At 39.8% G+C, this 23,120-nt stretch overlaps 2 protein-coding genes across 3 annotated transcripts; both read left to right on the forward strand.

Annotated features, from left to right (window-relative positions):
* Positions 1-1,334: 1,334 nt before the first annotated feature.
* LOC113097596 (delta-like protein A) lies at positions 1,335-7,153 on the forward strand. 2 transcript variants are annotated; one of them, XM_026262857.1, is made up of 11 exons: positions 1,335-1,832; positions 1,929-2,228; positions 2,320-2,380; positions 2,459-2,716; positions 3,467-3,527; positions 3,619-3,749; positions 3,987-4,156; positions 4,272-4,488; positions 4,575-5,409; positions 5,528-5,801; positions 5,920-7,153. In XM_026262857.1, the coding sequence occupies exons 1-11, from the start codon at positions 1,779-1,781 to the stop codon at positions 5,923-5,925; spliced, it is 2,367 nt and encodes a 788-aa protein (XP_026118642.1). In that variant the 5' UTR covers positions 1,335-1,778; the 3' UTR covers positions 5,926-7,153. The 2 variants fall into 2 exon arrangements, with proteins under 2 accessions (XP_026118642.1, XP_026118643.1); XM_026262858.1 differs by lacking the exon at positions 5,920-7,153 and having other exon boundaries at positions 1,764-1,832; positions 5,528-5,622; positions 5,679-5,782.
* Positions 7,154-8,642: 1,489 nt separating this feature from the next.
* On the forward strand, positions 8,643-22,815 carry LOC113097605 (TRIO and F-actin-binding protein-like). The gene is made up of 16 exons (XM_026262867.1): positions 8,643-9,190; positions 10,647-10,876; positions 11,382-12,747; positions 13,181-13,346; positions 14,005-14,082; positions 14,729-14,785; positions 14,995-15,063; positions 15,238-15,327; positions 15,418-15,527; positions 16,780-17,215; positions 17,300-17,519; positions 18,618-18,711; positions 18,996-19,155; positions 20,322-20,435; positions 21,652-21,738; positions 22,349-22,815. Exons 2-16 carry the CDS (start codon positions 10,738-10,740, stop codon positions 22,508-22,510), a joined length of 3,348 nt encoding a protein of 1,115 aa, XP_026118652.1. The 5' UTR covers positions 8,643-9,190; positions 10,647-10,737; the 3' UTR covers positions 22,511-22,815.
* The last annotated feature ends 305 nt before the right edge of the window (positions 22,816-23,120 follow it).

The raw sequence follows: 23,120 nt of genomic DNA on the forward strand, positions 1-23,120 counted from the left end.
CTTTTAAGTCTTGCAGGGAGTAAACAGAAAAAGAGGAATGCCTTCTTCTTCCAGCACATTCCCAATGTCCCACCCCTGCCCCCTGCAACCAGCAAAGTTTCACTAGGAATCCATTTTTTTTTTACTTCCATTCTATGATGTCAGAATTTGGCTCATTTAAACGTTGGTGGATTGGAAATACAGAAAGAGCTCAAAGCATATCTTAACACAGTGATGTAATTTGTCTCACTTGTGTTTGGTTACTATGGACCTCAGGCGAAAAAGCTTTTGTGCTTAAGAAAATCGCACTTAAATGAACGACCCCCCCACCACCACCACCACTCCCACTACACACGCGCAAATCTGCCTCCTTTTTTCTTTTGCACACACACACTTTTTCCCCCTTTCTTCCCCCCTCCAATCAACGAATACTGGTTTGGGGGGGAAATCGTAGCTGGTTCTAATGTAAGACAACAGTCGGGCATCGAAGACGTTCGAAAGACCAGGAAAAACAAACATATATTTATTTAAATGGGCTGCTGAGAATGGAACGATAAGGAGGCGATTTGCTTGCTTTTGTGGGGCTCCGCAGATCCCCCGATTATGAGAACGGTAGCGCAGGTGCTGCTTGAATTACCATACAGCTGAGAGCAAACTTATTTCGCCTGCACACAATAGCGCTGCGCCCCAGGGATGGCCACGCGAGCAACACACACACACACACACACACACTCTCTCTCTGACACACACTCACGCGCGCGCTTCGGACTCTTTCACTGCACGCGTTCAATACACACACGCACACACACACACACACACATACTGGAAAAAGGAAAGCTAGAGGAGAATTTGGCCTCCATACAAATGATGCGTATTCTTTTGTGAGTGTGCCTGACGCACACACAGTGTTAGCCTGAGGAATGCTTTTTACACACAAATCAGGAGACTCCCTGAAGCAGGAAACGAAAAGGGAAGTAAACTGAGATTGTATTCCTCAAATGTGCTGTTAGTTAACTTTTCGATTAGTTTAATTATGCCAAATAAAACACGCGTTTTAGAACTCCCTGAGCGGACAAAAAAAACCCACACAAAACTATCACGTATTTTTCTATTGAAATATATTCTAACGCGATAAATAATCTAACGTCTAAAACTTCCAAGTTGTAAATGACCGTCACTTTTACGCACACACGAGCAGCGCTGATTTGTTTAGGAGAGGTTGGTTGGTAGGGGCTGGTTGCAAGGGAGTCGCATTGTAAAGCGTGGGACAGATTGTGGGTAGTGGTTCATTAGCATATTATTACCCCGACATGTGGCACCCCGTATAAAACTGGCGGCAGGCGGCCTCGCTCCAGATACAAACACACAGTGTCCGCGTGAGAAGGACGTGAGGAGGGATGTTGGACCAGTGACGAACCCTGGTTTATAATCAGACCAAGAAGGAACTATAAGAATACACACACCAGCATCTTTTCAACTTTTCTTCTCCGACTTCTGAGGATTATATCATTCTGACGGAATTCAACAAGTCCGTTTATTTTAATTTTGGACTTCTCTGGTTGTTTTGGACCGACTTTTTTATTGCGGGAAAGAACTGGGGATTCTGTCGCTTTGTGCGCACTTGACATGAAAGGGAACTGCATTCATGCTCAGTCTCTTTTGAAAGCAAGGCTCTTCCAATGAATCAGTCAGCGAAAAGAAAAGGCTTTTAATACGAGGGATCCCTTGACTGATCTGGGAGCAGCCAAGTTGCTCAAAGACTTTCAATAACCTATTTATTTATTTATTATTTATTAATCATGGGACGCTACTTACTGTTGCTCTTCACCATCCTGTACATGCTGCTCTGGCAGGTAAGATTGACTTCTCACTCATGTGTGAATCTAAAGCAGTCTAATAATTGCAATCACATTTAGATCTAAAATTCACTAACATTACTTCTTCTCCAGGCGTCTTCCTCAGGCGTCTTCGAGCTGAAGTTGCAGGAGTTTTTGAACAAGAAGGGTGTGCAAGGCAACAAGAACTGCTGTAAAGGTGGACTGACCACACCGTACCACCAGTGCGAGTGCAAGACTTTTTTCCGCATCTGTTTAAAACATTATCAGCCCAATGCATCTCCAGAGCCGCCCTGCACCTACGGAGGCACCGTCACCCCCGTGCTGGGCTCCAACTCTTTCCAAGTGCCTGATACCTTACCGGATGGCTCTTTCACCAATCCCATCAGGATGAATTTCGGTTTCACGTGGCCGGTGAGTGCTGATGCTTTGACTTTGAGAAGTAATTCAGAAGCAATGTTCAGCTCATTTTCTAATGGACAAATCTGTTTTTTTGCTATTGCAGGGAACCTTTTCTCTTATCATCGAAGCAGTGCATGCTGACTCCAAAGAGGATTTGACAACAGGTATGTGGTCTCATAACAGATTTTTTTTTTTATATGAATATTTTTGAATTGCATCACTGAAAATCATCTTCTACACAGAAAACCCAGAGCGGATCATCAGTACCATGACCACACAGCGGCACTTGACTGTGGGCGAGGACTGGTCTCAGGACCTGCACAGCGTGGGTCGAACCGAGCTCAAGTACTCCTACCGCTTTGTGTGTGACGAGCACTACTACGGCGAGGGATGCTCTGTATTCTGCCGACCCAGAGATGATGCATTCGGTCATTTCACCTGCGGAGAACGTGGAGAAATCATCTGCGATGCCGGATGGAAGGGCCAGTACTGCACAGAACGTGAGTTCAAATATTGTATATTACTATAGAAAACATTGCATAAAATTCCACAAAATGTTGTTGGTTTGAAAAACTCAACCTAGATTTGAAAATATTGCATGTAACTTATTTAGAAAAGAGAGGGAGGAAAGGCAAGAAAAAAAACTAAGTTAACGGTTACGAACAACTTGTAACTAATGCCCCCGCCCCCCACACTCAAACTCCCTCCTACAGCCCACTCTCACAACACACCACTTGATTTATTCCAGTCGGGAGGAGGAAAGTTTTTAGGAATAATCTCACGCGTGCCATAAATTTACATGCTGGCGTCCTATTGGTCGCTCCCAGAGTGGGCTGGCTGCTGATTGGCTGGCGTAAGGGAAGTATTGTTTGAAGTGGGCAGCTGCCGGGAGTGCGCAGACAATGGAGCAGCTGTCGCCCGCTGGCCGCGCATACACCAGCTGTCCACTCTTATCTTCCCTACCCGGAGACATTGAGAGCACAGGAGGGAGAAAAAAAAGTTTTGACCCACAGTGAAGAGAGGGAGGAAAGAAGGGTCCCCTTGTTTGTGAGTGCCCTATTGTTGTCATGTGTTAAGCAGAAATTCTTCAGTGGTGATTAGGAGATTTGAGTTTTTTTAGCAAGAGAAACCGCTAATAGGTTTAAGGGACCCCACCTCCCTCTTCATATGACATAAAATGTCCTAGTTAGGATTTACATAAGAAAATGTGCCTTCATGATCTTAACGCAGGTGTTTTGTCCTCCTTACAGCAATTTGCCTCCCAGGATGCGATGAGGAGCATGGCTTCTGCGAGAAACCTGGAGAGTGCAAGTATGTTTATCTCATGTTTGCATCATTATCTGTTGAAATCACCTTCAGGATTGATTTTCTAATCAGGCTATTTGTTCATTTTGTGCATCAGGTGCAGAGTGGGCTTTAAAGGCCGCTACTGTGATGAGTGCATACGTTACCCTGGATGCCTTCATGGAACCTGCCAGCAACCATGGCAATGCAACTGCCAGGAAGGCTGGGGTGGCCTCTTCTGCAACCAAGGTAAGAGAGCGAGCCGAGCAAAAGACACACAAAAGATCAAAGAACAGCATTTAAAATGGCCTTGAAAGACTAAGCAACAAATGGAAGTTTGGTAGAGAGAAGAAAGCCTGGCTGAAAGAGAGATATGGGATAGACGTTTGAGCATGCAGCAGCTGTCCAGCTGCGGTCCAGCCATGTGTCACTGCTTTGGGTCGGATTAATCCACATGTGCTCAACATATGTCCGCCTCTGTTACAGATCTAAACTACTGCACACATCATAAGCCCTGCCTGAATGGAGCCACTTGTAGTAACACCGGTCAGGGCAGCTACACCTGTTCCTGTCGGCCAGGATTCACGGGAGCCAGCTGTGAGATCGAGGTCAACGAATGCACAGGAAACCCCTGCCGCAATGGAGGAAGCTGCACTGTAAGTTTGCCAACATGAAAATTAGACTTGTACACTATGTACAAACCAATGCTTTTGCATTAAAACACTCATTCTCGTTCTTGTCCTAAGCATCCTGTTTCTTTTGCATTTATAGGACATGGAGAACACCTACAGCTGTGCCTGTCCACCTGGTTTTTATGGCAACAACTGTGAGCTTAGTGCTATGACGTGTGCAGACGGGCCGTGCTTTAACGGCGGACGCTGCGCTGACAACCCCGATGGTGGTTACTTCTGCCAGTGTCCCACAGGATACGCAGGGTTCAACTGCGAGAAAAAGATCGACCATTGCTCCTCCAGTCCATGCTCTAATGGTATGTTGCATTTGGGATTTGAACTGATCAAAAAGCATGATCAAAAGTGGCCCAGAATCTCATTCTCTTCCCTTTTTGTCTCACAGGTGCACGCTGTGTTGATCTGGTGAATTCATACTTGTGCCAGTGTCCCGAAGGGTTCACGGGCATGAACTGTGATCGTGCTGGGGATGAGTGCTCGCTGTATCCCTGCCAAAATGGCGGGACTTGTCAGGAAGGGGCCAGCGGTTACATCTGCACATGCCCACCTGGATACACAGGACAAAACTGCAGCTCACCTGTGAGCCGCTGCCAACACAACCCCTGCCATAATGGTGCCTCCTGCCACGAGAGGAACAACCGATACGTGTGCGCTTGCGTTCCCGGATATGGAGGACGGAACTGCCAGTTTTTGCTTCCTGACAGAGCGTCCCAAATAGCCGGTGACATTCCCTGGACTGCTGTGGGATCTGGTGTCCTGCTGGTGCTGTTGTTGGTAGTCGCATGCGCTGTGGTGGTGGTTTGCGTTCGCTCGAAGGTTCAGCAGCGCAGACGAGATCGGGAGGAGGAGGTCGCCAATGGGGAAAATGAAACAATCAACAACCTCACAAACAATTGTCACAGAGACAAAGACCTGGCCATAAGTGTTGTCGGGGCAGCGCCTTTAAAAAACATCAACAAGAAGATTGATTTTCACAGTGATCACGACGACCTGAGCATGACAACAGAGAAGGAGAAGAGGAGCTATAAGACACGACATGCGCCTGCAGACTATAACCTGGTGCATGAAGCAAAATACGAGGCGAAGCATGAGGTGAAACTGGAGCATGCTGGGAAGGAAATGGCGGCAAAGGAGTTGTCCGAGAGCTGCGAGGATGTAAAGTGCCAATCTCTGCAGGACTCTTCTGAATTTGAGGAGAAGCGTAGGAAACGTCTGAAAAGGTAAAAATTGTGTTTTGAGTAATTTTTTCCAAGATAACAATCTCCTCCTTTGAATGTTTACTCAATTTACTGTCAAATTCTTGCATCGCTAACATGCTACTCACTTTTTTCTTTACAGTGATGCATCAGAAAAGTCCAGATATTCAGAGTCGAGGTATTCTGAATCAAAGTACTCAGAATCAAAGTATTCCGAATCAAAGTATTCCGAATCAAAGTACTCAGAATCAAAGTATTCCGAATCAAAGTACTCAGAATCAAAGTATTCCGATTCGCTGTATTCCGAGTCAGCATGTGCGTTGGCATCGGCATCCACGTCGGCTTGTGTCGACACCAAATACAAATCCGTCATGGTGATGTCGGAGGAGAAAGATGAATGTGTAATTGCAACTGAGGTGAGTGTCACATGCAGTTGATTTTATACATAACGCAAAGAAAGAATGTCCATTTAGCATTCTTACCTCGAATCTGAGAACCATCTAACAGGTGTTTTGTTGTCTTTTCCCATCTCAGGTGTAATGCGCCTGCAGGAAGCCGATGCTCATTGTGTCCTATGGGAGACATTTTGAACTCCCTAAGAAAATGCTGCTGCTCGAAACCTGGTGGAAATGTCCCACCTCATGACTACTGCTGCTGAGAAACTAAGACTGATTAACTGATATTCAGGATGAGCTGGTTCTCTGTACTGAACGAGGCACAGGCAGTGGTGGCCTGTAGGCTTGGAAACTTGTGGAAATGATAATGATGGCAGGAGTGTCATTAAAATTTCAAATATAGATGTAAAATTTACCTGTAAAGCCATTTTAAAGGTTTTGGACAATATGTGTCCATTTTGAAATGTTTTTAACGTGGGTTCATCACATGAGAAGGAAGTAAAGAAAGAGAAGAGAATACAAGAAAAGTAAAGTATCACAGTGTTTTGCCATGTGATGTCCAATAATGTGTCAGCATTGTGGCAACGTTTTAGCAATATTTTGGCAACATTTGCTGGTTTTCCGCCAATAATTCCCACAGGCTTTTACTGTGCCCAGAGACTGCACCAAACATTAAGGATGTTAAGGACGTAGTTTAAAATAAATGTGTCACAAATTGTTTTGCCATTGACTGTCTTGACACCTTGGTGAAGTTGTGATAACATTTTAGCAATATTTTGGCAACATTTGCTGGCCCCACAAGTCAGTGTACAAGGGACTACATCAAAACGGTGGATGTTCAGCCATACTGGCCTGTCTTGCACTGGATTAAAGTGTCACATGATGTCATATCCTGTCACATGACCAGTGGAATCTATGTGTAAGTGCTCATAAAAAAAAAATAAAAAAAAACCTCAGTCTTCCAAGCCTCCGCTTTTTTGCATTATGGTTTAGAAAATGTATGTAATTTGTTTTTTTGACGTAAAAAGTTTGCGTTGTTGATGACGAATAATATCCTTGTTTGTATGTTTTTGTTTTGTTTTTTTATAACAAGAGTTGTATGATTTAAGTTAATTTATTTTTATTTAAGTTGTGTTTCTAAATATCTGTAATGTTTTTAAGATTATTTAAGTTTGCGTTGTTCCTAAGTTGTTCCTGTTACTTGCAAAGGCACTTCGGGTTGCTGGGATGTTTTGAGAAAAAGTTATTTAAAGAAGGATTGTAAAAAATGTTATTAATGCTATTGTTTTCATTAACAGGCTTTTGTTTGATTTACTTTCTCTAAATGAAGTTTTAGCTTAAATTATTTTTCCAAATAAAGATTATGAACTATCGAAGGTATTTTGTTGTTTTTGTAACTCCAACACACACTTCTGTTTCAAATGTATTGGTCTTAAAATAGAGCATCTTTACATTCATATTTGAAAGCTGACACAATTCTTACATTTTTAGCTTAAAGAAAATACAAAATAATAAACCACACAAACCACCAAAAACAAATTGCAAAACCTTTAAAGTGTTATGAGACGCTGCTAAATTGGAGCCTCTTTTGTGGTGGTTCACGTTGTTTCTCTGTGTTGGATTTATGACTTCAATGTGTGCCACTCTGTAAGGGTTGGAAATGGTTCTTTAGAAAATGGGGAGTAGATTGGGATGCGGGTTCTTTATAGGGATGAGAACGAAGCTAATCATTAACATCTGCTCTGGCCTCTCGGTCACCCCATACTGGGCTATTCATGGCTTTACCCCACATTCTGCCTTTCGCGGGTGCATCGCTCAAGAGAAGGGCCTTTGAGAAATGTCGTCAAATAGCTGCAGGATGTTTACAAGTTTTCAAACCAGACTAGAGAGAGAAATTTAAGGCTTTGGGAAGGGGGAAAAAACCCTGAACTAGTTGGCACATTTCCTAACTGGATGAAACTATTTGGCAGGTGTTTTTGGCGGGAAAGCCTTGACTTGATTTCAAACACACATCACCAAAACAACAACAACAAAAAACAAACGCAATAAGTTTTTCCTCTTGCTATTCTAGAGAAAGTTTGCATGAGAGAACAAAATGTCTTTAGTTGAGCTAAATATTAAGAAGTTCAGAGGAGTTCTGGCTGAGGTCTCTTACAACACTCATCAATGGAGCTCTGGGGAACAGGCAGAGTCACACAATGTAGTGGGGAACAATAGCCGATACAAAAGCGCACCATTTGGGAGAGGCAGTGTGTGCCTGTGAATGGGGGGAAAGGGAGGGGGCAAAGAACGACAGATGTTGTCTGTCCTTCTGTGTCAAAGTGTCCTGCAGGCAGAAAACACCAGCTAGACCCCACATGGCCATGAAGGAGAGACACAATGGAGACCCTTTAGCTCACATCTTTTGGTCTTCTGATATTTCGCAATAACTACTTCGCACAGTGCTATAAAGTACTTTACTTGATTTAGACATTCATCCTGAGATCGATCAATAAAAGCTTTATTTTACACTATTCCTGACACTTTCTTTACCTCATGAGCAGCCTCACTATTACAACACCTCATACTTATATTTAAAGTGTTTTCAAAATCCCTAAAACTAGCAACCTCATAGCAAAGCAACCACCCAAAACATTTCAGAATCACGGTGGTGTTTAGTATGGACGAACACCACTCACATCCACTTTAGAAAGTGTGCATCCAAATGAAACGATTGAACGTTTGGTTCCTAAAGAGTAAATTTGAGTGTGGCCTTTTAGATTAAAATGATGTCCCAATGGTAACATTGCATTCATCAGACGGCCTCTGCCAAGTGCAACCCAAGATCAAGCTGGCCAAGCATTCTGCACTTCAATTAGCACCAGAGCTTGAGCTGCCATCAGTGTGACTTCACGGAAAACAAAGAGGGGAATAAGAGGCTTGCTCTGTGATCCTGTTGCATTTTAATGAGCTGATCATGTGGAGTCCTCAGGGATCAGACGGTAACACTATATTCCAGCACAACATGATGATAAAATACGAAACAGCAGCACACTCGAATTGTAAAGTCATCAGTCACGTCCAACTGTGCTGCGAGAGCTCACATCCACCGGTGCTGGTTACTTATACGCCGTTAGCAGCAGAGTGAAAAACTAACCAGAGAAGAACAAAGGCCAGAGCTGGAATTAACCGAGGAACACAGAAGACGAGAAGAAGAACATGTGAACTGGGAACAGGAGAACAAGGAAGCAGACTCGGGTGCAACAGGGACAGAGCAGGTGTGATGAAATAGTCATGAGGAGAGGCAGAGTCTAGCTTGAGTTACACCTGCCGCTCCTAAAATAATGAAGGAAAGAGCCAGAGGAGGAACGCCACGGAGATGGGGAGAAGAAGAAGAGATACAAGACGCTGACAAGGGAAGCATTGAGAAGGTTTGTGTGGAGTGTTTTATTTGATTCTATTCCATCAATGCTGGTTACTTTCATCTTGTGTTAAATTTCTTGATCACATTGCATGTCAGTGCTGTAAGCTCATGCCTCAAACAACAAGTACTGTATGTAGATGTTAAACTGAGTTACTGTAAAATCTAACATTGCTTGATTAGTTGCTTGAGCTCTGGCATAAAAACCATCTAACCTTTAAGCCTCGAGGAACTTGTTTAACTCACAAGCTACACTAAAATATCCTGTTTCTGGTACAGATCCTGCTAAGATTGCACTTATCGCCGTATTTAGGAGTTAAAAGTCTCTACCTTCACCTCAGAGACGTAAATTATTCAAGAGCGCTTGGATTCAGTCACAATCGGCCAATCAGGGAAGTTAAGGTGATGCGTCCTGAACAAGCAGCCGCTGAGATGTCAATTTGCTCTTCGCTACTTTGTGTCTTAACATGACAGTGTGCGTCGATCCAGTGAGTGCATTGATGAGTTGTTTAGGAACCAGTTCTCACTGTTAACTAGTTGCTTATTAGCGTGCCTGTTATTAACACATTGGATGTTTATTATTACTTATAAAGCACATATTCTGCATGACCATATTCTGCATTCCTAATCCTACTCAATACCTAAATTTAACAACTACCTTATTAACTACTAATAAACAGCAAATTAGAAGTTTATTGAGGCAAAAGTTGTAGTTAATGGTTTGTTAATAGCCAGAATTGGACCTTGAAATAAAGTGTCACCACATTCAAAATAAAAGATGGACAGGGCAATACAGTTTCTCCTGTCTATACAGCACAACCTAAAACACACACACACACACACAAAAAAAAGCAAACAAACACATGATTTAGATGCAAAGTACAATCAGACCAATGGGGAAAAATTACCTAAACCAGAGTTGCCCAAACTATTATTATAGTTATCTAGGCAGTGATATTTCTTTTTTTTATGTTTTTTTTTTTTTTGTTAAACTTAAATTGCTGTTTAAGTCGACTGAATAAATAAAACAAATACAAATACAAATACATAAACACAAAAATATAGAAAACTTAAAAAGAAATAATTAAAATTTTAAACACAACAAAATGACTAAAATTTTAACTATAATTAAAATGAAAGATACAAAAAACTATAATAATATTTAACAAAATATTTAACAAATAAAATCTTAAAAATTAAATTAATTTATGTTCTATACTTTGTAATTAGAAAATAAAACAAACAATATTAAAACTAAAAAAATATATAGAAATTAAGTTTTTTCCCCCTTCACTCGTGTGATATGGCATGGCAGGTCAAATCATAGGCCATCACATAAGTCCACAGATAACAATAATAATAAAAAAAAATATATATATATCCGTGCCAAGCAAAATTTAAGAAATATCCGGCAGAATAATCTGATGATTTTTGATTTATAACGGAATAATCTGTTTTATGTGCAGCACAAGTAACAGCTGTAGAACAAAGAGTGGACCTGAAGAACTCATCTGCAAACTAAAGGAACAGCTATTACTAAACTAAGAGACCTAAAGCATGACTCGACTGGAACCGGCACTTCAGCGCTCAGAAAGTCGCTCTGTAATAGAAATGCAGAGCAGAAGAGGGAGCGCCAACACAAGCAGACGAGGAAGCATCAGCCTGAGCAGAAGAGAAAGTGTCAGCCAACACACAGGTGAGATTTAACCCTTACATATGAAATAATTAAAAAAAGTCTCAAACTGAGCAAAATATGTAACTTGGTGTAGTCAGTGATATTAATATGGCCAAAAAGTTAGAGGAAATTCCGACAGCTTGTAATGTAAATAAATTAGATCTTTATATAGTAAACAGATTATATGCATAAAAAAAGCATTTGAATGTCAGTTTTCACTTTATATTTCCAAATATGGTTTCGTAAAAATGTAATTTTAATGACTAGATACTGTGATTCCGTCCATGTTTTCCGCATCTAAGAAAACATAGGACTCTAGTATTGGGTAGAAGTAGAAATGTAGAATATGATCATGCAGAATGAACAGCCAATATGTTTTTAATAGGCATGCAACTATTTAATAGAGAGAACTGGTCCCTATCCTTAAGTTTTACCAAAATGTTAATTCTTTAATCATTTAATTATTCATTTATTTCAATAATTGTATGCATCAGCACAGTATCAATGCCATGTCTTCCTCAAACAGAGACTAGAAGAGAAACAGAACAAAGCAACGGCCGCGCCATTTTTAAAAGGGCTAATCGCTTCCTCTCACGGGACAGGGAGCCGGAAGATGGCAGTTCTTCAGCTCCCGTGCGCTATTTCGAGAGGGGTCACCCTCTTCCAGCCAATCACAGTCCTGAGCGCAAAGCCACAATCCCCTACCGAAACCCCGACCTGGGTCTCCCGTCCTATAGGAGGCGCTCTGACAATCTCAGCAACGAGGCAACGAGTGGCCTCTCCCCCCAGCGACACATGTCCTATTCAAATTTCAGACGCGGGGACAGCCAATCCCGTGCAAGCCCTCGTTCCGGCAGCCCGAGATCCACGAACGTTTCACCGCAGAGGCGAGGGGAATCTCGCAGTTCGCCCCATCGCCGAGGTTCCACCGGACACCGGACGTCCCACACGTCCTCTCGACAGGCTTCTGGAAAATGCACTCCATCACGTAGACGAGATTCGGTGGTCACGCGCACCACGTCCCCCTCGCGAAGCTCAGGTACGAATAAATATGGAGAGTCCTTTAGCCCCGCCCACAAAAGAAGCCCCTCCCAAAGCTCCTACGGACACAGCTTGGATTCTGAAAAGCTTTATAAGAATCTCAAATCAATTGCGAGTTCGGCAGAGTCAGATGTCTCAGAAGAAAGGAACGGCTGGTCGAAAAGACATTCTGATGTGGAAATCGATGGCGATTATAATCAACGCAAACACAGTGGTCGCAGCAGTCGAAAGAGTGAGGCGTGCAATACTGGATACAACAGTCGGGATTTCTCTCCTAAACGGGGCTATCGTGATGACAAAACAAGCCGCGGCAGTCGAAATAGTGGCTACAACAGTGGATCTAACAGCCATGGTGCATCAACGCCTTATCAAGTTTATGATGAACATGGTATACTAAAAAACGGTACTTCGAAAAACAAAAGCCGCAGGCATGGCGGCTACTCCGACACCTCGGACAAACAATCCAGATCTGATTCCCGCCAGTCGCTAAGCCCCACCCACTCCCCTCTAAGCCCCGCCTCACCTGCATCAACACCAAACATCTCCCAATCAAGGCGGAGCCGGAATCAGGTTCCATCCCCCGATTTGCCCAAATCCCAAGCCTCAATATCAGAGACGGACAAGCCGGTCAATGATCGGAGCAGAAGCAACATCAGGCGGGGTTTGGAGGCGCTAATCCTCTCGGAGAACACCAGGTCTTCCAGCCAACCCGCAGTGCCAGAGATGACCATTGAGGACTACGTGATCATAGCCGATATCCCCCGATCGAAGCTGTACCCTGAGGAAGAGGAAGCAGTAATAGTGAGGAGGAGACCGCAGAGCCAGAGCCCACGCAGAGACAATCAGCACAGGTCAGAGATCATAAATAACCTGTGACCATTACATAGGTTTTGGTAGAAGTTTGGCCATTCAAATTACTGGATTTTAAAATAAGGTCTAAAAACTTAGCTTAAAAAATAAAAATAAAGTTGGACACTTCCACAGGTTTTCAAACTTTTGGATGAATCACCAGATATGATGATTCTCTGAGGATTGACTGTTTTCCTAAAAAAAAAAAAAAGTTTTACTTTTTTTTTATCCATATTAAAATTATAGTAGCATCCACTTCAAACCCACAAACCCCTTCATTACATCATCTTTTAGCTCTCTAGTCAAAATATAGTCTGGTTCATATAAGGATCACAGAACCCCCATCAAAGCACTGGCATCATTTCAGTGGCAAAGTGAGTGTGTGAGAGAGGAAACCCTGTCAGTAAATTCTGCTTCTCCTATCTGTGTTTAAAGCTATGGGGATGGGAGATATGACCATGAGCGTGAGGTTTCAGAAGAGCGAGGCAGAGGAAGAGAAAGAGAGAGAGGAAGAGACCGCAGAGAGAAAGAACGGAGACGTCCAGACAAAGAAATGGGAGGGTCGTCAAAAACCAACAGCACTGCATCAGGCCATTCACAGGTGCCTGAGATCACAGTTTCACACACTACTTCCCTTTCTGACTGATGTCATCTCACCTGTCATCTATCCTTCTGAATCTGTGGAGGCAAAAAATAAATAAGTGGCATAAAAATGGCACATATTCGGACAGATGATAAAATAGGCAAGATGAAAAATCCCATTGATTTCCACTGAAAGCATCTTATTATTTTGATGTTTTGATGTGTATGTGACCTCCTAGCATCCACTCAGAACAAAGTAGCTGCATTCTTTTTACTTTGAGATCGTTTTAAGGTTAAATACAGATAGTCAATCTTAGAAAATAAAGCATATACATAAACCCAAGTCAAGTCCTCCTGAAATATTGGTGTCTCATACTTTAGACTAGAGCAATCAATGCAATTTATTAAATATATCAATAAAAATCTGCAAAAGTCAGATGCAACCCCTTTTGTGATCATTAACATTTTTATAACTAACTAATTTAATTACACGATTTTTCTCAGTTCTGTAACAGATTACAGTTAAATTTATTTTTAAATAATTAAGTTACGTAAATGAGTTACATGCAACTAGTGTTACTCCCCAACACTGACAGCTTGCAATATTTTCTTGAAACACCATTTAAAAAAATAACACGCTTAAAAATATCTTCGTATCTCTCTGAATATGTTCTCAGAGGTGCAGCAAAAATGGAGAAAGCGTTCGGATGGTAAACGGGAAGCACAAAAGTCCAGAAGAGCCCCCTCAGATGCAGGTAAAGTCTCCTAAAGTTACACTCATTTCTAGTTGACCAACGCTGAGGTGTTCGGTTTCTAGCTCAGAGGCAGGTGTTTGTGTTCGCAGAAGACCTCCTACACAGCGAGTACGTTATATTTAGCGCTAGATATAAAGATTTTAGTTAAGCTGTGAGTGGATTTGACGCTTAAACTATGCTGAGAGGAGCTGTACAGGTCAGTTTGTTGATGTGTCAAACCGCGAGCTCCTTCTTCGCGGAAGCGTCTTGTCACGTGACCGTCTGTTGGAGATGCTCGCCTAGTCACGCGCGGATAATTTAAAGTTTTCGTACACGTTCTATTTATGTTTAATGCAACATTTTCTTAAATGAGCGCGAAATTATATTTATTAAATGCACTACTCGTGCGGATAAGCGTTTCTGTGACACTTCGTACTTGCGTGAATTGAGCAACTAAAGCAGATTCTTTCCTATTTCATGCCTGCTATAACCGGACACCCATGTCGGTAAGTCATTGAAATGTGTGTGTTTGTTGAATTACTTGCGTAAACTGTGTGTGTTTGTGTGAGCTCTTAAATGTCATACAGTTGCTCTTGAAAGATTTGTACTGTATTGAATTCCTTATGCATGCACTTGTTTTAACGCAACTGATTCTGTTTCCTAAAAGCTTGATCTTCCGCTCTGTAAAAAGGGATGGATGTATATGCTGGATGAAGATGAAGAGGTACAGGTCTGCTTCTGTTGAACTTGATCTATTGCATGTCTATGGCTGTTATAAGGAAGTTGGCATAATTTTATTTTTTATATTTCCCTTGATTTTGCCTGAAATCTTGTTCAAGGAGCTAGAAAAATAGTCAAGGCTTTGATTATTGTGCGGTAGTACTGCTTTGTGGAAATGCACAAACAACTATGAGTACTTGTTTTTGTTTGTAGTGGAGGAAGCACTGGTTCGTGATCTCTGATTCAGGATTGAGATACTATAGAGACTCTGTGGCTGAAGAGGTGAGCGAGAACCACTGACATTGACTTGCAAATTAAATATTATCTAAGGACTCTACAGATATGTCATGTGGAAAACATGCAATACATTTTGGAATAAATTTGTCAAATAGTATCTGAAAGCATGATCTTATTTAACGACACTATCTTGAATTCTGCGTTTTTCCGCCCTGATAGAGAGATGAGGCAGATGGGGAGATTTATTTACGTCACTGTCTGCGAGTGGAGGAATTCGATGCCGATAAAAACTATGGACTTCAACTGCATGTAAGAAGGTGTCACAGAAGTTAAGAGGACCACTCATTGGACAAAAGTAAGAATATTCCTATGTGTCAGACCTCTGTGATTGATCTGCAGATGCGTCATGGACTGGTGACCCTGTCAGCGATGACCTCCAGGATCAGGAGGAACTGGATCGACACACTCAGGAGGAGAATATCGTTCAGGGATTCGGCTGAAAGCATCCGGTAGGACAGAGCTGAAGAAATAAACGCAGAGAATCAGACACGGGCGGATTTCATGAAAACTGTCAAAAATTATTTTGAGACATGACAACGTTTTTAGGACCATTCATGTTTTACTTTCATTACATTTCAACATATTTTATAATTCACAGTAGAAGTATTTGCTATAATGCATTAATGCATGTTTAACTGCTATTTGATATCCATATTGTATAGAATTACAATAATGTGCTTATAGTGAAAATTAACATTTCAAATTTATAGTAAAATAGCTGGATTGCAGTGACAATAATGCAAAAATATCTTAATGTTCTTAAAATTATGTTCATAAAGCTTTTCTTATTAATATAACAAAGCTTAATATTTGTGCTAAATACAATTGTTAAATATTTTAAATAACATTTTATGTAAGATGTTTTCATGGTATTTAGAGTAAATGTTTATTCAAAAAAAAAAAATATTGATAATGATGTCATGATTAATTATTTTTTTCTGTAAGATTTCAGAAACTGTCAAGAAAAAAAAGATAATGTTTTGTCTTTTGAGAGAAGAGATGAACCTAGTTTTCAGTCCATAAAGTGTTTTTAATGACAATTAAGCATATTTGATAAGATACAATAGTTGCATTTGCAATAATGCAACTATAACATTACAATAATGAGCATATAATGAGAATCATCACTGATAATAATAATAAGAATTAAGAACAAACTTAAAATAGAACAAAAATAAAATAAGAAAAACAAATAGCTGAAACAGCAATAAAATAGTTGGATTACAGTGAAATTGTCATAAAAATAATGTCTCATTGCCAAAAAAAAAAAAAAATCTTCATGCTAAATGCAATTCTTTGGATTTTGACTGGTTTGAAACATGACTTTTTTTCATATATTATTCACCCATTAATAATTTATATAAAAATATATCAAATATTCATGAATCATTCCTATATTGGTTATGGTCATCTGAAAGATTTGACTTTGGGCTTATAAACTGAAATAACATTTACATTTATTCATTTAGCAGGCGCTTTTATCCAAAGAGACAGTCTCAGTTAGCTTAAACACAGTACACATAGCAAGGGCTTTTAAATAATATAGTAAATAAAAAGAAAACAGATCGAATTTAAAAAAAGCATAGGGCAAGCTAGTGTTAGAGTAAATAACGTTACTGATGTTTCCCTGAAGCAGGTTTGAGGTTTGACTTAGGTTCCTGTTTTCAGAAGTAGGAAGTTGATATCTCTGTCTGTTCTCAGACACCCAGACAACAGTGACATCAGCGACAGAGAGGACTCTGATTCCCAGAATGCACCTCTCACACCCCATGACCCGGGGTCAAATGTCGGCGGTCCGTATCAGGATGAACCCCGCATGACGTCCTCACCGTTACCCAAACGACGGGAAGCCGGCGAGGGCCGCGACCGAGAGCTTGAAAGACGTCTGGAGGGCCGAACCAAGTGGTTCCAAGAGGGAGTTTCTGACAGGGAGGGCGAAGACCCCTGGGACAAGGTGGAGTTGAAGAAGGGTGTCGTGACTCCAGTGATTTTGTCCCGGCCGCAGGTTCCTGATGCTCAGACCGGGCCAGACATCGAGAGCAAGTGGGCAGACTTTGAGCAGCTTCCGATCGGAGAGAAAAGGTCCCCAGCTGGTGTCCAGAACCCCCAAACAACAAATGAGGGTCTTCAGGGGGAGGTGTGTTTTTAGCTTCAGACATCCTTTTGGTCTAGGACCATTTAATGTGCATCATCTGTGTGTGTGTGTGTGTGTGTTGGTCAGGTGGTGTCTCTGAGGCAGCAGATCGAGGCTCTCCGTCAGGTCCGTGTTGCTGCTGGTGTCTGTGGCCCTGATGCTCCCTGCGCTCTGAAGCTGGAGCAGCTGGAGAGAGAGCACAGGGAGAGACGGCAGAAGATACACGACGAGCACGAGAGAGAGCGCAGAGAGATGGAGAGAGAGAAACAGAGACTGCTGCAGGAGGAAGCCAAGAACGCAGTGCAAGGTCAGTGTGGCTCAAATAAGAGGGAAAGAACATCACAGTGTCATTCAATCGTTAAAGAAAGAAACATTCGATCAAAGGTGGCAGGAAAGTCATTCATGATGTTAGAAAAGATTTCAGTTTCAAATATATTCTGTTCTTTTGAACTTTGAACTTTGAACAGATTTATGTTTTCCACAAAAATGTGAAGCAGCACAACTGTTTTTAACACTGATGATAATCTGAGATGTTTCTTGAGCATCAAATCAGTATATGAGAGTGATTTCTGAAGAATCATGTGACTCTGAAGACTAGAGGAATGATGCTGAAAATTCACAGAAATAAATTACATTATATTTTAAAATACGCATGTTTTTACTGTATATTTCATCAAAAATATAACCATTTGAACGTGAGAGACTTCTTTAGAATAACATTTTTAAAAATCCCAAACATGTGAACAGTTTATATAACTGTAAATATAGTAATTAAAGCTGAGTCAAATTATTGTTTAATAAAAATAAATCATTAAAATAACACATTTTCACTACTTGAAATAAAATGTTAACTGACGTGAAATAAAGCAATAAGCCCTGTGAAGCCGTGGTTTACTGTGAATTTATAACGGCTAAGGGGCGACAAAAATAAAGCAAATGAAGTGTAATAATGTTAATAAAAACATTATTCTTCCTCCAAACAATGTAGTTCCTCAGAAACAGTTGTGCTTCCATCAAAGTGGTTGCAGAAGTAAACAAAGGTGAATGTTTGTAAAACAGCTTTGAACTTGGCTCAACCAATCAGCTTTATAATAAAATATATATAAAAGACTTGAACGTGTGTGTACATTTCACCATCAACTTGAAAACTAATAAATACAAATTAATATGAACTACCAATATATAGACTTGTTTAAAAAAAAACACAAATGATAAAAATTTAAAAACAATAAAATCCTAGTGAAACAAAACCGAATTCTTCTATGTAATTCAACATATTAAGAAAAACCGTGCATGTATATCAGTGATACTAAAGTAACACTGATTTTGAAATATGGCCAGGTGACTTTTCTCCATCATTTTAAGTACTAAGCTTGTGGTCACACGTCTCATCTTCACCCTGCAGCGATGGAGGCTCTGAGGAAAGCTCATCAGGAGGAGATTGAGAAGCTGAAGGCTCACGGAGGAGAGACCACAGACCCCTCCGTCAGACAACAGCTGTACGTACACATCTAGACAATTCATACACAATACATGCAGCAAGATAATCATGAGCAAAATAAGATATCCAGGATCTATGGACTATCAAACAACAGTAAAGACAAATCTTACGTTTACTTTAAAAATGAGTAAAGATTTTGTACGATTTTGATTTTCTCACGGCTCACAGAATCACAACACAAGAGCGTCATTTACTCTGAGAAGTGGCAGGGGTAATTGACAAGACCCCCACGGAGAGATTAACCAATCGGTTAATCAATGCATGCTCTTGTGTGTGTATCAGGTGGGAGTCGCTCGCTCTGCAGCACGAGTTGGACGGTCTGTCAGAGCGATATTCCCAGCAGTGCGTGGAGCTCAACCGCATCCAGAGCAACACCGAAGAGAGGAACGGAGAGGTCCGACAGAAGGAGAGAGAGATGGAGCAGCTCCGGCAAGAGAACCAGGTAGACATGAAGTAGAGTCCATGAATTACAGATTCACCAATGAAATAATGTATGATACACACTTGTGTGTATGCACCCTGGCTCTGAGTCTAACGGGAATAAAAAACAGTGATTGAAGTTCTGCTGGGATGTCAACGGATATAAGGAAATCAGAATGTGATTCGGTTGTTTAGTTTTTTGACTTTTTGACAAAGACACAAAGCTTTTTTACTTCTAGTGTGACATAAAGCATTAGATGTGAAACTGATGTTTTGTTAGTCGTATCCTGCCACAAAGAATTATGGGAAATGTATGTTCAAAGGTTTGGGGCCTGTAAGATTTTTAATATGTTTGAATATGGCCTGTTCTGTTCACCAAGGCTTTTATTCAGTCAAGAATACAGGAAAAATAGTGAAAAAGCTAAATATATTTTTACAATTTAATTAACATAGTTTTCTATGCGAGTATGTTGTAAAATGTATTTTATTTCTGCAGTCAATCTGAATTTTTTGCATCATTACTTCATTATTCACTGTCACATGATCTTTCAGAAATCATTCTAATATGCTGATTTAATGTTTAATTTGATTATATATATTATATTTTTTCAGGATTATTTGAATAGTAAATGTTCAAAGGGACAGCATTTATTTGAAATAGAAAACTTTAGTAACATTATGAAAAGTTTTACTGTATCCTTTGATCAACTCAATGCATCCTTGCTGAATAAATTATGTTCCTAACGTGAAAAGAAGCTTACAGAAATTTTCCCACTAGTAATTATGGTGAAGTTCATGTGCACTAATTTCATAAATGCAATCATTCGGAAACAGCACATTTAATCCTCATGTCAGATATTGAAATCTAACTCGCAGCACCTTTAAAATTACAACACACACACATCCGTGAGTCAGAGGTGAAACAGATAAGGATGTCAGTGTCTGCACAGTAATGTCTCAACAGACAGCATCCTGTTTCATTAGTTCTCAGAAGAGTGACTGAGTTTTGTTTACTCACCCAGGACTGGATTACTAATACTAATCAGGATTATTGCCACTACACAAATGCTACAAAATGGGTTTCAGATCAGCGTGAAGACAAATAATGACCTCTTTGTCCATGTGTGAATGAGCGTGTTTGTGGTTTTCAGTTTGGACGTGTCAAAATCACATTTCCTGTTCTTACAGGAACTGCAGGATCGTCTGACGGAGGAGATAAGTCTCATGCGATCCTTCATCACAGGTCAGAGGTCAGGAGTGGTTTCCCTCGGCAGCTACGAAAGGAGCACCTCCGAACTAGAGGTAAAGCTGTGACCTTTGACCTATACATGAAATAAAAATGCCTGCCATTATTTCATGAAGATTCAGAGAGATGTATTAATACATACAAGATAAAATGTAATCTGATGCTCAGTCAGTCATCTTGCAAGCACCCAAAAATATACACTATGGTTCAAATGGATTATTAACACCCGCACTAGTGTCATTATAAATAATTTATAAACCACCCACACAAATGGACAAATACAACAAATGACTGTTCATTTAAGGAGAAAAACAATGAGTGTATCATATTAGAATGATATCTGAAGGATCATGTGACACTGAAGACTGCACGAACGAGAGAAAAAAGGAGACAGTAATTACTAGATATTACATTCAGTTAGCTTTTCAGCAAATATAATTGTATATTTAGATTTTTTGTTATCAGTACATATAAGAGAATCAATAAACTTTAAAACATGTTTTAGAATTACACTTTTACTTTTATGTATATGAAATCCGTCATATAAAATAATAGGATTCAACATAAAGTTTACAGAAATCATTTTCGATTCATAATATATGAAGACATCTTGACATGTTCCCCAGATCTCTGTGTTTAAAATACCTTGATAGGTCTTAAAATGAAACATTTTGTCTGGTTAATCTGAACAAAATCCACAAATTTGGATGAAGTATAATTACACAGCTATATATTGTGAAGTTTTCGACGAGGGATGCTGGTGACGTCATCGGGGGCGGGGCATGTGACGTGAGTGATTGGTTTCTGTAGACAAACACTGCCATCTACTGATCTCCAGCGTGAACACACTCCAGCAAATATCTGTCAATATGTTAGGTGTTTTACATTCATTGATTTACTTCTTAAATGAACAGTCATTTGTTGTCTTTGTCCATTTGTGTGGGTGGTTTATACATTATTTATAATGACACTAGTGCGGGTGTTAATAATCTAGTTTTTTTTCCCTTCCAGTTATGAAGGAAAGCATATTTTAGGTCCTACGACTGGACACTGGTTCATTTTCACCAATTTGAATAATCCTTCAGCTTTTTTTGCACATAATTTAAATATTCCATGGTATGACAAATGAGATTTTGCAAAAACAAATAGTATGTAGTTTGTTCATTATAATGTGGTCAAAACATGGATGAGTAATTGTATCAGAATTGAATCAAAATGTTATTAAAGTAGTTTTTAATGGAGTATTGCTGACATGTCCCTGTCCGTCTGTAGATGTTACTGAAGGTGAAGGAGAGCGAGGTGGAGTTTCTACACAAGGAGATCAGCTGTCTCAGGAAACAGGTCCAAACTCTTACTAAGGTACAACGTTTGTGTGACAAAATCTAAATGAATACTATTCACTTTATACATGTTCCCTGTCTTACTGTCAAAAAGTGTACGTGGTCTAACCTAATCCGTTTGGGATCAGTAAATTTTTTTTATTTTTTATTAATACTTTTATTCAGCAAGGATACATTAAATTGATCAAAAGTGACAGCAAAGAGATTTATAATGTGACAAAAGATTTACATTTCAAACAAATGCAGTTCTTTTGAAAGTAATATTCATCAGTATCAAGATTCACGGTTTCCTCAAAACTGTTTTCAGTATATTAGAGTGATTTCTGAAGGATCCTGTGACACTGAAGACTGAAGAAATGATGCTGAAAATACAAAGGAATAAATTACATTTTAAAATAAATTTAAATAGAAAGCAGTTCTCTTAAATTGCAATAATATTTCACAGTATTACTATATTTTTGTTTTATTTTTTTAAATCTTATCAACCCCAAATTTTGAACAGTAGTGTAAATTAAATAAAACCAACTTCAGTATTAATATATATGAAAAGCTTTATGGTGATGCTTAGACATGAATAATCAGTGTATTGATTGTTTATGAGTGTAGTAACAGTGTTTCTCTGCCTGTAGGAGAATGAAGCTTTGAGCGAGCGCTATAAACAGGTGTATGTGGAGCTGACTGAATTACGGGGCCGCAGTGAGAGAGACATCAATGCACTTAAAGAGCATCTCAAACTCACTGATGCTGCACTGGAGGAGGGGCGTCTCCTAGGCAACAGCACCGACCAATGAGAGCACAGCAAGAGGGCAAATGAGACGGATGGGCTGCACTGGTTTCTCCATCTCCCTTTGGTCATGTGTATACAGGATACTGTGTTATGTGAAGCTCTTTTTTTATCTTGTTGGTTAGAAACTACAGTGGTGCTGAAAGTCAATAAACACTCCAGGCTCTTAAATCAAGATATATTCTAAGTTTAACACGTGAAAAAAAAAAAAAAGTGTAAAAGTGTATGAATGTCAATGTATGGGGTATCGTTTGTAAAATAAAATGTGTGAGAAAAACTAGTCAGATTTAACTTCACAATAAATACATTTATGCAGGCTTTACTAAAAATAAACTTTATGCAATATTTTTATTTAAAAAAAGTATTAATTTAATATATATATATATTAATTTAACTATATGACTATTACAACAAAGTATTAAAGGTAAATCTTAATGTTTTATCTAAATCTTCACTTTAAATCTAAATATAAATGTTAAGTCCAAATCATAAATGTTAGTCTTATATGTTATATATATATATATATATATATATATATATATATATATATATTTCATGTCCTCTCGCTCTCTCTCTCTCTCTCTCTCTCTCTCTCTCTCTCTCTCTCTCACTCTCTA

The sequence above is a fragment of the Carassius auratus genome, unplaced genomic scaffold, assembly GCF_003368295.1.
Source record: "Carassius auratus strain Wakin unplaced genomic scaffold, ASM336829v1 scaf_tig00216332, whole genome shotgun sequence".
Lineage (NCBI taxonomy): Eukaryota > Metazoa > Chordata > Actinopteri > Cypriniformes > Cyprinidae > Carassius > Carassius auratus.

What these genes read in the sequence shown, in the direction of transcription:
- LOC113097596 (XM_026262857.1), top strand. Translation starts at nt 1,779, where the DNA reads ATGGGACGCTACTTACTGTTGCTCTTCACCATCCTGTACATGCTGCTC. An exon ending in GGGCCAGTACTGCACAGAAC is followed by an intron (nt 2,717 to 3,466) that starts GTGAGTTCAAAT and finishes TCCTCCTTACAG; the next exon opens with CAATTTGCCTCCCAGGATGC. An exon ending in CTCCAGTCCATGCTCTAATG is followed by an intron (nt 4,489 to 4,574) that starts GTATGTTGCATT and finishes TTTGTCTCACAG; the next exon opens with GTGCACGCTGTGTTGATCTG.
- LOC113097605 (XM_026262867.1), top strand. Translation starts at nt 10,738, where the DNA reads ATGACTCGACTGGAACCGGCACTTCAGCGCTCAGAAAGTCGCTCTGTA. An exon ending in ACTATGGACTTCAACTGCAT is followed by an intron (nt 15,328 to 15,417) that starts GTAAGAAGGTGT and finishes ATTGATCTGCAG; the next exon opens with ATGCGTCATGGACTGGTGAC. An exon ending in AGCCAAGAACGCAGTGCAAG is followed by an intron (nt 17,520 to 18,617) that starts GTCAGTGTGGCT and finishes TTCACCCTGCAG; the next exon opens with CGATGGAGGCTCTGAGGAAA.